Below are 14,564 nucleotides of genomic sequence, written 5' to 3' on the forward strand. Positions count from 1 at the left end.
AGTGAGAGAGAGAGAGAGAGAGAGAGAGAGAGAGTTAGTTATAGAATGCTTGTGCTATGTGGAATGATGCATGGAATTTATCCTTTGAGTGGACAGACTTTGATGCATGTCAAGTGCATATATTTGGTATTGTTGTCAGAAAATGAAAAAATGTAGAAGCGAGTTTGGAACATGTGGATCTATAAATATTCAATTGAGTGCAATTAGAGTGCGTGCAACTTCCAACCAACATAGGTTGGTAGCATATCCTGCTAGTTATGGGTCTAAAGACCTAAAAGATGTGATTCAAAAGCAACAAGGAGATGTTGATCTAGGTGTATTAAACTTGTTTAAAAGTGCTTATTACATTGCAAAAGAAGATCTTGCCTTTAGCAAGTTTCTAGTGCATCTTGATTTACTATCAGTGTGTGGTGTGCATCTTGATTTACTATCAATGTGTAGTGTGCAATCATTACTAAAAGATTTATACTAGAATGAGAAGGCTACTCCTTACCTCTTATATAAGTGAATCAATATGTAGCTCTATTATTTAGAATGTAAAGTCTTCTCCTTTTTATGGCATTTTAGTAGACAAATCAATTGATATTTTAGTTATTAAACATTTGATTGTATATACAAGCTACATGCTTGACTCAAAACCATGCACATCTTTCTTGGGTTTGTTAGAAATCAAGGATCGTACTGCAAAGGAATTAGATTCTTCTCTTGTTACCTTTTTGGATGGTTATAATCTCGATCCTTCAAAGTTTGGAACAGATGGTGCAAGTATTATGATAGGTGTTACAAATGGGCTTGCAACATTAATGCGTAATATAAGTCCTTTCATGACTGTTACATTGTGTTGCACATGGGATGCATGTTTAATGTCTTTACAAGATCTACAGATGCCAAGTTTATTAACTCCACATTAAATGAGATTGCCAACATGTTCAAGAAAAGCACTAAGAGGACTGCAAGGTTAGCACAATTGCAAGAAGAGTTAGATTGTCCTCATCTTAGAATGGAGAAAATTTATAAGCTAAGATGGCTCAAAGACACAAAGTTGTAGTAAAGATATGTGAGGTCTTGGAGCCTCTTCTCTTGTGCATAAAAGAAGAGAATGAAAGGCTATATAAGATGGTTGCAAATTTCAAGTTTCTATACATGTTGCACCTTTTGGCTAATATGATTGATCACTTAGCTACTCTTACCTCATGTTTTCCAAAAAAGCTTTGTTAATGTGACAAACATATCTAGTTTGATAGACTCCACAATTGCAATGTTGGATGTGGAGTTTGTTGTTGGTCCTTTGGACATCAATGTGAATATTCAAAGACCTTTTATGCTATATACTCATGGTAGTCAACCCAGAAGACTATATAAGCATCAACTCCATTATGCATAGTATGGACTAGATACTACGACATCCCCACTAACATCATCAGTGCCCGAACTCTGTATCAAGATGTGTGTGATGTATCAAGATATGCTCTCACACACGCACTCCACACCCCCACACACGCACACAAAAAAAAAAAAGATGATAAATTGTCTAGACTAAGGGGAGACATTTCAATTCACGTGCTTGTCCTGTCTTCATGTGGCTTCTCTTTTATTGCATGGCATAGTATAGATATATGCCATGTCTTAATATAATATAGTACAACAAACAACTTCCCATCAAAACTTGCTTCAGATTTGTTTATAACTTAGAGGTGGCAGCCACAACAAGCTCTCGCCGCAGAATCTTTCCTGAAGCCGACTTTGGAATACTCTTAACAATTACCACTTTACGGACTTTTTTGTAAGGAGCCACCTGCAAAGCATTGAAGTAAAAACTGCTCATTCTAACCCAACTTTGGCATAGCAAACTAAGCTTTTGCATCATCAAAAGTGATTCACCTGTCCTGCAACAAACTCCATGACTTCCAATTCTGTAAGGGCACTTTGAGGGTCTTTCACAACAAAAGCCATGGGAATCTGGCCTGCTTCCTTATCCGGATATCTGTAGGAAAGACACAAAGTCAATGTCACACACTCAAATCTCTTGAGAGAATCAGCAACATCAACACTAAGAAGCTTTTAAAGAGAGCCCACTTAACGTACGGGATCACTGCGGCATCCACGATTTTGGGATGTGACAGAAGCACTGCCTCTAATTCTGCAGGGGCAACCTGGGAAAAAGGCAACGTCACAAAACTGTGTGTGTTGTTGTTGTGGGTGGGGTGGGGTGGGGTGGGGCAGGGCTTAAATAAGTATGTTACGTGGACACATGGAGAGTTCACCCTCTAGACCCTCAAAATATGGGATCCTTTGCTGGCTTTGTAATCCTGTTCCTCTGGCATGGAACAAGCTTGCAGCCTTGGCAAGGAGCATACATCCAGAACCCACTAGAAGATATTTGGCTCTTGCTAACTCAGAAGTGATTAAATATATTAATTCATTGTTGCAATAGCATTTATGGGATGCTTTCAGGTATCTTCTATTACAGACTGTATACACACTCTACTTATTTTGATCTCACAGGCCATTTTGGACCTTGGCCTTACAAATATTTCTTTCTCCAAAAAGAAAAAACAAAATGGCTAAGACACCCCGGCCACAAGCAGCACAAGATGATGCACACTCATTGTACAGCTTCCAGCAGCCCGCAAAGAAAGAGCCCCCACACTTCGCTAACGAAATACTATTTTTTAGTTTATCAGAGCAACTACATATACAGGGGAAAAATCTGTCATAACAAGGCATCAGCTGACAGTAAACGTGATCACCCTAACAAAAAGGTGGTAAAAAAGGTTGAAGCACAGAACTTAAGTTGCAGCCATCAGCCATACCAGACCAGCACCAATCTGTAATAAGCACAAGAAAAAGGTACACCTCCAGGCAAGAAAAATAGGGAATGAAAAGAAAGGCATCTACAAGCGCTGCAAATGGAGCTGGTGCACTTGCACACCTATACAACAAACACTCCAGGATAAATTTCATTTAGCAGGGCTAACCTGTTACATCCATACTAAAAGTAACAGGGGCTACCCAATGAAGAGAGAGAGAGAGAGAGAGAGTTACATTCATGTCTATAGAAGACCCCACGGGTGGTCTTGGAGACCATAAGTAATACAATGGTACCATGGATATACTGAGCCATCGAGGCATTGAAAAGGAAATGAAAGAAAACACCAATGTGTATATACATCCAGATAGCAGAAGATTATCCTATGATCCCTCCTCAGCCAGTACCAATCTCAGGGCAGAAAGAAGGTCAGGCCTCTGTGAAGGGCGGATGCATGTATGACAAAGAAATCTGTGATGGCTTTCCACGAGGTGTCCTATCGAGGCTGGGCCTGTCTGTCAGCATGCTGCCTCAGCAGTACATCTTTGTGTCATCTGAGCTCCATCAAGTACATGCCCAAGCATCTCTAATCCAATCCTCATATTGTATCACCCGTGCGAGTAGCCCGAATCCCTCTCGGAAAAGGCAGTGGAAACCTCCCTCGTATCTCATAGTAAGACAGACAGCTAAACATATAATGGACCTCATCAATCCTGGGCTGCTCCTGTGGTGCATACTCTACATACCCTCTCGTCCTGTGGAATATTCTCACCTCTGGTAGTCTCTACTCTGAGGCGGTGGGAGGATACCCTAAACCGGTCAACTACGATACGCATAGCATGTGACGTGTACTTGTATGTATCTGGGGATCTCCATGAATCCATCCTCAGAGAGTCTTGAGAAGCAATCTCTGTAAAACTAACACTTCTTACCAATCTCTGACAGTGACACCCATGTCTGATGTATGTGTAGCCTGAGTAGATGTAACCAGATGATCCAGATGATCTCATGTCATGAGAGGTCGAGATAGGGGGAATCTGGGCTGTACTGAAATGGAGGGAGACCGTCCATCTATATGCCATGTGCATGAAGCCACTCAACTACCTATGAATACAATGCATGCGTCAGTAATGGTGGCAGCAGTGTCAACGAGGAGGGCAGTCCAGCTCGTCTCACCCGCTCCCTCTCGCTATATAACTGCATAGAGGCGTACTTTTGCATAATTTACATTGGGGCCTCTTTGTATAAGAAAGATAATCATGAAATGACCACATAAGATGTGTTGAAGACCATAACCTTGGTTTTGCCCAAACTGACTGTAAGGTCTCTCTCCCTGCAAAATCTCTCCAATGCATCCAAGTGTTTAAGCAAACCCTTGGCTGAATCCAAGATCAAGACAATGTCGTCAACATCTACCAATATGGGCACCACTGTCTAGGCCCATGGTGAGCCTCTTACCTCCGAAACTTTCTACAAATACTACAATCTCATCAATGTATAGACAGAAGAGTGTAGGTGAGAGTGGGCAGCCCTGCTTAACCCCAATAGTGCTACATGAATCTCTCGAGAGTCCACTGGGCGCACGTACTCGGCCAAGTACAGCCTCATAGTGCCATCACACCCCATATCATCTCATGTGAGAAGTCGAAACAAGCGTCCTATCGAACGGGATCGGGGGACGGTGTCAAAGGCTTTGCAAAAATCCACAAAGCAACTATACACATCTCTTCCATGACCTCATGATAGCCAGTAAAGTAAAGATATGGTCCAACATGGAGAAGTTTCTCCTGAACCCTGCGTGGCCTGACGGTGTTTCCCATCGTCTCTGCCATAGAGCTCATCATGTCCTCTATTGTGTGGCCAATCATGATAGTCCTGTAGTTCCATGGGTCCATGGGATCTCATGCCTTGTGGATGGGGACAATGGTGTCGGTGGTCCAAAAGGGGGGAAGCCTTCACAAAGTGCTCACTTAAAAAGATTTGCAAGAATGGAAGCCAGTATGTGGTGCCCATGGGAATAGTGTTCCACGTGTAGATCCTTGTGATCTTTTGCTCGTGACATTGAGAGAATCGAAGAGGTAAGATGATGTAGACCAAGGGATGTGTGACATTTGTGGTATAGACTGGTCTGGCACATCACACGACTATCCTGGAGGCTAGGATTTGTGATAGGTGTAGGGGTTCTTTTTACTTCAAGAATGCAGCAAGCCTCTCAGTTATCCTTGCTCAAAAAGAGCTCGTATAACTCCTATTCTTGTCTAGCGAGAAATGCGTGCTTCTTCGGTGAGTGAGTCTACAGAAGATGCATTGCATCTCACATGCTGAAAATCAGCCCATGTTCCCTCTCACGTAAGAGGCAAAGCCTAGTCATTTTTGCACTCTTCATCATACCAACCGTTGCAATGATGGAAATAGGAAGGGATAAGTCCATGGCTGAAATGTGGCAAGAGAGGTGGTCCTCATAGATGTGGTCAAGATTGTGATGGAAATGGATGTGGGTGAAGTTGGTGGAAGGAGGTGCAGGTGTGCGGGGTAAGATGGGGCATGATCATGAAAGAAAGGTATGTGTGGTCAGCTAGAATGGGGGAAGGAGGGACAGTGAAGTCTAGGATGTGTGGTATGAGAGGAGGAGACCCCATGAGGTAATCCACCGTACTAGAAATTCCACTATTCGGGAAACATGTAAGGTTGCCTGATTGTCGCCATCTGCACACCCCGTTATATATAACCAACTCATGCAGCCCCCGTCTCCAAGCAACATCTACCACATGTTGGTTGAGATGGGGGCTATGCGGGAAACATGTGAGGTTGCCTGATTGCCACCATCTGCACACCCCATTATATATAACCAACTCATCCATAGCCCCCATCTCCAAGAAGCATCTACCACATGTTGCATTATGCATATCCTGGTTGGCCCTATGGAGGCCCATCTCAACCAAGTCAATCTCTAACAACATAATGGCATCTCCCTGAAAGTCATATGTCTGTACATGTTCCCCTATTGTCCATGCATTAAAGTCTCCCAACAAGAGGACTTCCCCTTGCTGGGAGTGTAGCATAATACAATATGCATCACTCTCAAGCGAGGCACAACCCCCACCCTCGTCTCCCCCGCATCAACCTCCTCTTCCAACAACCACCCACCAACAGCAACCCCCACCCTCGTCTCCCCTGCATCAACCTCCTCCTCCTAACCCATCTAACCCCAGCACAAGCACCCAATCCCCACCCCCACATCCCGTCTGACCACTGTGAGCAACTGTCTTTGTGAGGCCAAAACAAGCATGGCACTCCTCCTCAACCACGCACCCCTCCAATGGTGCATGTCTGTCCTTGAAGGTCCTTAGTCTCATTGCATGTCCATACTACCATCCTCAATGTATCTATGGTCTCATAGACCCCATGCTGTCATGTGGGGCACTTATCCACAATGATGACCCTACCATTCCAATAGACTACCCACTTACTTGCTTTCCTAGCCTTCATGATTTCATCACCTGGGCCCATCCCTGTCTTTGGAGGCTCCACCTCCAAGGGTGTGAGATCGTCTCCTAGATAAATCTTAGAGCTGTCCTCTTTTTAAGAAACTTGCCTCGTGATGTTTGGTAAGGGAATCTCACTATGAGGGGTTGTTCCCTCCTTACATCTTTCCCCATCTACGAATGGGGTACTTGTGATTCCAATTTTCCTCCATAGGGTGTTGCCATCTTCCGTTGTTGGACATGTCATCTCCAGCTCTCTTTTACTCCATTTTATGCCCCTTTTTTATCTAGATATTTATCTGATATTTTTAGGGATCTTTCCCATATTTCTTAGGCTATTTTAGGCATTTTAATCAGTCATGGACATTTGTCCTCCAGTGCTACTAGCCAACTGCTCTACATGAGATGTATATAAGCATGGCCATTGTGCCATCATAATTCATTCAATACTTTTCAGTTCTTGGCTCAAGTGTTGGATCTCTCTTGGTTGTCTACTCTCTCGTGTGATCTCTTTTTGCTTCTGCTTCATATTCACATATTCTCACATGATATCGGAGATCTTGTGCTTCCAAAGATCAGCAAGAAGAGTTTTCAGCCTGTGTGTTTTCTCCTTTGTTCCCTTGGTGGATTCGTTTTGGAGATCTACTTCATCACACAAATCAACGTTTTTCTGCTGCATTTCTTCTATAGCAGCACCTGCGTTTTTTTTTCCCAGCCCTTGCTCTCCTCTCCTAATTTTGTATTCTGTTCGTAGCCGGACTAGTGGTAGCACCATGCACTTGCTCCATTAGCCTCTCCCTCCCTTACTTCATCGCACATCAGGTCGGCTCCTGTATTCACTTGTGTGCCTTGATCTCTGGTAGGAGTGCAGTTCTACATCTTTCTTTCACCTCACCTAGCATCTAGGGAGGAGTGGGCCACCCTGGGTACCCACTTACAACCCTTCCGCTGTAAATTCAAAAAGAGGATAATATATATATATATATAATATATATACCTGGATGAATCCAAGAACATGCCCAAATTCACCTTTTAGGAACGTGCATGTTATACTCATAACTTCTACATCGACTGTCATCTCTTCATCCATTCCTCAACTTCCCAAGGAATCCACCTTAGATGGAACCAATTATCTTGATTGGGCACTACAAATGAAGACTCTCTTTCGGTATCATTAGCTATGGGGTATTGTTTCTCGTAATATTGCCTCTCCCGATGCTACTTCTCCTGAGGCTGAGATTGATGGCTGGGCTGACAAAGATGCAAGGGCTCATGCCTTTATCTTCTTCAACATAATCCCCTCTATTGCTCGTCAATTTGATGACAATGATGAGCAAACTGCACAAGAATTGTGGGATACCATCCAGAGGAGGTATCACCGTGAGAATTCTGCTCAGAAGGTAGACTTGGAGAATGAGCTCTCCAGCGTGAATATCGTCAATATTGCTAACATCATGGATTCTGTTACAGAGTTCATAACCATTCAGCAGCAGTTGGTCTCTTTGGGGAACAAAACTACCGACAAGGACTTGTCAATCGGCTCCTCACCGAATTGCGTGAGACTTTCTCTGCTTTTGTGGTACTATATCACTTCTTCCTTCTACCTCTGATCTACATACCATTGTTGGCATACTTTAGGATAGACCATGAGAAAGATGTCACGTGCACGCCCGTGCCGTGGCTAAATCTTTAGCATGAACATCTTAATCCCTGACTAATCTAGCAGTTAGGACAGCATCTATCAGTCATAGCATCATCATCATCATCAACACATTAGCAGCATCATTAGCATCATCACCAGCATCATGGAGGGTTTAGGAACCCTATCGGCAGCCATAAGGAGCATGCAAGCTGTAGTTGGCAGCCATCTGGGAACATAGGCAGCAGGCGGCTAGTATCATTGTGAAGGGCAACAAGATACAGGCAAAGCATTGATGAAGTGCAGCATTTATTAGAATCATCTCATGAATATTCATGTCCAAAGCTGGCCGACCAGCAACCTCAGCATATATAAAGACATCAAGACATCATTGCATATAATCATTCAGCAGTTTGATCATTCCATCATTCTCATTCATTGGTAGGAGTCCTGTTGGGCCAAAGGTCACCCCTTTGGGGCTGACCAAGGGCCTCAGCCATGTACATATACTCAGCCACCTTTTTGTACCATATTAAAATACAAGAAAACTTTGACACCCATCTCTCTCTTCTTCTCTTTCCTCTGTCTTAATCATGTGTTTAAATCAGCATCTTGTTCTTAATCAAGCTTAGGGCTATGGATCAATACAGGAAGGTTTCTGTGCATGCAACATTATGTCACATGCGGAAGCTCTGGAGTCTTCTTTCAACCCTAAACACCATCTTGGAACATGGTTGATGCAAAACGCATGCAAAAGAGAGAGAAAGATAGCTAAGTATTCAGTATATTCATAATGTGTAGGTGGTTGGCCTCACAAAAGGCCCCACGCCTAGGGAAGATGGCAACACCCTATGGAGGAAAATGGGAATTACAGGTAGCCTATTCATTGATGCATGGCATGTGGGGAAAGATGTAAGGAGGGAAAAATGGGAATTACAAGTACCCTATTCAAGTCCAAATATGCTTCTAAATCTACCCATACACTTGCTAGGAAAGAGAATCCTGTTTCGGGCACTTCTAGTCCAAATATGCCTCTAAATCTACCCATATACTTAATATTAAAGATGTAAGTTAGGATCTCAGGGTTGTAACACTGCCTCCACCTGATTGGAAGCGCGAGCCAATCCTTTTTATTGAGACTAAGAGCTCACGCTGTATTGCTAAGTGGGAAAAGGGAACACTTGAAAGATAACCAGCTATACAGCAAGGATGAATTCATGCAAGCTCAACAGAGAAAGTTGCAGGAAGTATGGAAATAGGAGAAAAGAGCCACCACAAAGCCTGCTCCCCATAGAAAGACAACATATCGAACCCAGCAAACATTACGCATATGTTGTTGGGAACAGAGAAAGCTCAAAGAATCCTAGAAAATGTAGTATGGGCCGCATGTTGAACAGCAAGGAAAAGAAATTGGTGTCATCGATGCATGATACAGAGAAACCTCAGCCCAAAGGTTTCTCTAAATAACATTCGTTTGACTTGGCCACAACCCTTTCATGGTTGGATGCTTATGAAACCATCAAAGGTTCTGTTTCACCTTGGTTTGAGGTTTCCATACTTCCATAAGCCACAAAGTAAAACTGGTCTCCTGCAGATCAAAACACTTGCAATTCGAACTGCTCTAAGTGATTCTGCTGCTGAAGAGAGACCTACCAGCCCCCTGAAGGCTGAAAACAATCACACCTCCAACCAAGATACTAAATTCAAGGTTGAATACTAAGCCAGGTATGACTAGTCTAGCAACATGATCATGACATATTGAACGCAAATCACTTAAAAGACAAGAATAAACAGCAAGCGTACAAAGTGTAAAGGGTTCCTAATGACATGACACACCTGCACACACCGCCATCCCCCCCACAAGACTACTTGCTATACTGATAGGAGCAAAGCAAGGGCAGTTTACAAACTGCTGGTTGCTTCTCACAGTGCACTCAGGCTGGTCTGGAGACAGGGTCATCTGTTGGTGTCATCGAACTAGAGGGTGGAGCAAATACCAGAAAGGCAAGACTATGTGCTGCTGCACAAAGTCTAGAATGCTAAGGTCTGCTCTGCAAACTCAAGTGGAAAGAATTGGTACCGGCAAAAGCACTCAATCCCATTTATAACCTCCTGGTAAAACCCCACTACCTGACAGAGCAGTCCACCTCAGTCGACAAAACAGAGGGTTGGTCTTCTAGATCCCTGATCATCTGCTACTGCTGGTCTGCTCCTTCAGCATTCTTCAATCTGGGGTAACGAGTTCACTTTGCATGGCTAAAATAGATTGTTTGCTCTGCTTCTTGGCTCCAGCCCCTGCTCCTATGGTCGGTGTATGATGCTTATATCTTGGCTCATCGCCCATGCCATGCGTAACTACACATGCTTGATTCAATGTCTTCCTCCCTTTCTAGGGCTCACACGAGAGCTTGTTCATCTCTATCTAGCTAACTCTAGCCAGATACATCAGATGGGAACCACTGGTGCAAGTGACAATCATAGACCATCTGATGCTTCCAAACTCTTTCATATCCTGCACTTCTAAACATCAACATACGCAAAAATTGCATGACAGCCTTAAACCTGAAAATCAACAGTCACACTGATACATCAAAATAGTACCTGCAAACCTTTGTATTTTATGAGTTCCTTCAAGCGATCTACAACAAATAGATACCCTTCCGCATCAATATAACCCAAATCTCCAGAGTGCAACCAACCCTCCTTATCAATGGTTGCGGCAGTTTCCCCAGGCCTACCAAAATATCCTGCATTTTATGGCCATTGAAGAAGGCATGAACAATTCCTTCTTCAATCAAAGCTGAAATATTTATAAATCTTTTCATTAAAAAAAGCCATGCATCATTTAAGTTGAAACCTTTCATTATTGTGGGCCCACGCATCCATATCTCCCCTTTCTGATTTGGAGGCAAAGGCTTTCCAGAATCTGCATCAACGATCTTTATCTCAGTGTTGGCAGCAATCAAACCAGCTGAACCATGGTGCTTGGATTCCTCTTCAGTCAGTGTAAGTGCTCCCACTGCCGCTGTCTCTGTCATACCATAACCCTGATTTTCAAAGTTAGGGACACCAAATTAGTGAGTTTCCACATACTTTCACTTATGAATCCAGATAATATCCATTTTAATGGTGCTTACGTCCTATTTCCAAAAGAAACGGTACATTACAATAGCACAAAGCTAGAATATGGACATTCAACTTTCACATCATATAGTTAGTTGCAGGGAACACGAGCAAAAAAGATTGATGTCTATGCAGCAGGAACAGCTAGGAAAAAACAGGTCTTCACATTTAATAGAATAGATGGAAAGTACATTGTTAAATAAAATAGAAATAAGGGATGAACATGTGAGGGGATCATAATTTGGACGAGATAGTGAGGAAATTATACAAATGAAGCATCTACATTTCCCTTCAATTTTACATTCATCCTTCCATTTCCACTCCCCACCTCTTCTACAATGCATTGAATGCCCATTTCTTTACCTAAAGAACGACCTTGTGGCAGTCAGCCTCCCATCGCTTCGAAACAGAACATTTATAATTGTAGACAGACTTGAATTTTTGGGCTCATAAGGATACGTTGTTACCTGTGGGATGCTAACCTTGGGAAATCGATCATGGAAGGCATCCATCACCTCTTTGCTGAGGGGAGCTGCTCCAGAGCCTACCTCGAGCAGAGATGACATATCAAATTTCTCCACTACGGGCAATTTTGCCAATGCTATGAGTACTGGGGGCACCACTGGCATATGTGTGACCCTATACTTTTGTATGGCCTCTAAGGTTTCTACTAGGTCGAATCTTTGCTGCAAAACAACAGTTGATCCCCTGGCAAGAAGCCCACAGAAAGCCATGCCGTACACATGGAACATGGGTACGAGGCACATGTAGATACGTGAACTCCATGGTAATCCATAGTTTCCGTAGAAAATCAACTGAACCTGAGCTATAAAGTTTCTGTGAGTTATGATGACCCCCTTGCTGGTCCCTGTGGTGCCGGATGAGTAGAGCAGAGCGGCTATGTCTTGCCGGCCTCGGTAGGACGAGAAATTCTCAGTGTTTGAACGCAGAAGCTCTGATAAAGTAGTACTACGTGAAAACCCTAATTTCACTATATCTAGGGTTACTTCTTTGTTTTCCGGATCCTGCAGCAGGATTAAAGGCAGTTTAGCGTTCGGAAGCTTGTCGAGAAGCGAGGGCAAGGAGGCAATAAACTTGGCGCCAGAGTCAGTGGCCTGTTTGGCGATTTCCGCAGGGCGATTTAGGGGGTTTGTGGTGGTGACGATGGCCCCCACGGCCATGATACCAAGCAAGATGACTCCAAAGGCGATGGAGTTTGGGGACAGGACGAGCACGACATCGCCCGGCTTGACGCCGAAGCGAAACAGGCCTGCGGCCACGGCCCGCACCTGTGTTCTGAGCTCGCCATAGCGGAGAGTTTGGCCTGTCTTGGCGTCGATGAAGGCGATGGCGGAGGCGTCAAAGCCAGGGCGATGGAAAATGAAGCTGGGCAAGGTCAGGAAAGGGTCCTTGGGGAGCTCTACGGGCTCGCGTTTGCTGTAGAAAATGCCATTGCCTGCGCAAAACCCACTCTCCGGATCGATGGCGGGAGGCATGGTTGCTGCTACGGACCGTGAGTGATCGAAGGTGTGCTACTTTGATTAATTAAAGTGTCCAAATTTCCTTTTCTTTTTTTTTCCCTTTTTTTTTTAAAGTTGAGGGTCCCGCATACCCTTTTTACAAATTTTCAAAGTGTCCAAATTTTCAAGGTTCAAACAAATTAAAAGTATTTTCAAAGTGTCCAAATTAAAAGTATTTTCAAAGTGTCCAAATTTTCAAGGTTCAAACAAATTAAAACTTCAATTTTCTAACCTTTGAACAATGTCCCCAGCCCCACCGTCAAAATCAGGAGAGATCTTCTTCAAACACCTACACATCACTCGGTATCATAAGGGTCCGTATTTTCAAGGTAAGCAAAGATTTCAACCAACTTTTTCCCAATTTGAGCCTTAAAAAATAAAGCATGTGAATTCGTGCTCGGGCACCATACAGTCCAATACCACATAGTTTGAACACCATCAACCAAAGAAGCCTTGACCATGTCCAACTTTCTGTTGCTTTTGGATGGCAGCTTGACTTGGTTTAATTAGCTCTACTAGTGTATTGACCCGTACTTCGCACATATACAATTCCCAGCTTGATTCTACCCCTCCTCGAACTTCCAAATTGTTCACGTGAATCTCCAAATTCTTGCCGCATAGCAGCTTCGTGAAACTCTTCTTTTTTATAATATAGAGATGTTGCAAGTTCCAATGTCATGCACTCCACTCCATCCAACACACTTCTAGCCATGTCACTCACCCCCTTCATACATTAGGCCACATGTGTCTTTTTGGCATTTTAGTGATAATTCAGATTCAACTCTAGGAATTTTCTTTTTCACCCAATAGTTTTAGCATGGCTTCCCACATATCCTCTAAAGCTTTTTCATTTAAAAATAATAATAAAAGCTCATCTACTAAACCAACATGGTAAATTCTCTCACCTTGTAAATTATCAATGGCCATTTATAATAGCAATGTCATAAACACTCGTTATTTTACATAAATGATCCCACAAGACATCATTTATCTCACCTTTGTGGGAGGCTCTTTTCAACAAATGCCTCCTCGCATGGCTCTATTATCTTGCAAAGTGATTATTTGTTCAAGCACATTAAACAAAAGTAAAATTTCCCATTGATTGTGGTAAGAAAGACTTTAATAGTGCAAGAGAAGTCCCTTTAGAGTTATTGTATTTTAGGTGCTTTTTACACACTCCTCCAAATGTGGGAAAAAGGGAGAAAGTCTGAATAAAAGGGGGAGATCTCTCCTACCCATCCTCATGTGACGAGGAGTCTCCCTCGTCCATCTCCTAGCCCACCCAAGAAAATTCCTGCTGTCTATAAGACCTTTAGTTGATCCCACTTGTATGAAGGACACAAGTCACAAGAAAGAGTGCATGTAATGAGGGTAGACCAAACCCACTACATGAAGCATTCTAGATTCTTGGAAGAAGATTCCATATATGAGAAAAGGCAACAAGCTTTGAAGCTTAACCCTCATTTTTATAAGTAGTGTAAAATGAGTTTTTTATAGCTTTGAAGTTCAACCCTCATTTTTATAAGTAGTGTATAATAAGATTATGATTCTTTCATTGTCAGCACAACTAGTGCATAAGAAAGTTTTTTTTTTTTGTGCTTCTTTTCTAGAAAGTACCCATAACATTATCTTATGGAATTTTGATATGGTAGGACAAACATTTACATAACTTTAAAGACCGTTCTCTAGGTCTTAGATATTTAGTTTTATGTTCATAATGCTTGATATTGAAGATGCTAGTATGTGGCCAATAAAAGGGTGGCGTACTGTAGGTAATTAGTAATATGTTCACAATGCTCGATATTAGAGATGCCAATAAAAGGGCCAACCCAATAGCTAATTTAGTGTGCAAAAAACTACAAATTGGAACATAGTGCTTGATTTAAGGTTGATCATGGATTGAAGTTTGGCACGTGCTCAAATTACTCGTGTAATTATGAGCTCTTCTGCTCTTCTTGGCAATCTCCGTGTTAGAATCAGAATAGACA

At 42.8% G+C, this 14,564-nt stretch overlaps 1 protein-coding gene across 1 annotated transcript; it reads right to left on the bottom strand.

Annotated features, from left to right (window-relative positions):
* Nucleotides 1–1,196: 1,196 nt before the first annotated feature.
* Nucleotides 1,197–12,577, bottom strand: LOC147621546 (beta-phenylalanine coenzyme A ligase-like). The gene is made up of 6 exons (XM_086824314.1): nt 11,524–12,577; nt 10,791–10,980; nt 10,535–10,680; nt 2,086–2,153; nt 1,882–1,984; nt 1,197–1,795 (listed from the first exon to the last, which is right to left on the bottom strand). Exons 1-6 carry the CDS (start codon nt 12,550–12,552, stop codon nt 1,682–1,684), a joined length of 1,650 nt encoding a protein of 549 aa, XP_086680440.1. The 5' UTR covers nt 12,553–12,577; the 3' UTR covers nt 1,197–1,681.
* Nucleotides 12,578–14,564: the final 1,987 nt, after the last annotated feature.

This window comes from Cibotium barometz, chromosome 30 (genome assembly GCF_041138505.1).
Source record: "Cibotium barometz isolate CiBa-2024 chromosome 30, ASM4113850v1, whole genome shotgun sequence".
NCBI classification, from domain to species: domain Eukaryota; kingdom Viridiplantae; phylum Streptophyta; class Polypodiopsida; order Cyatheales; family Cibotiaceae; genus Cibotium; species Cibotium barometz.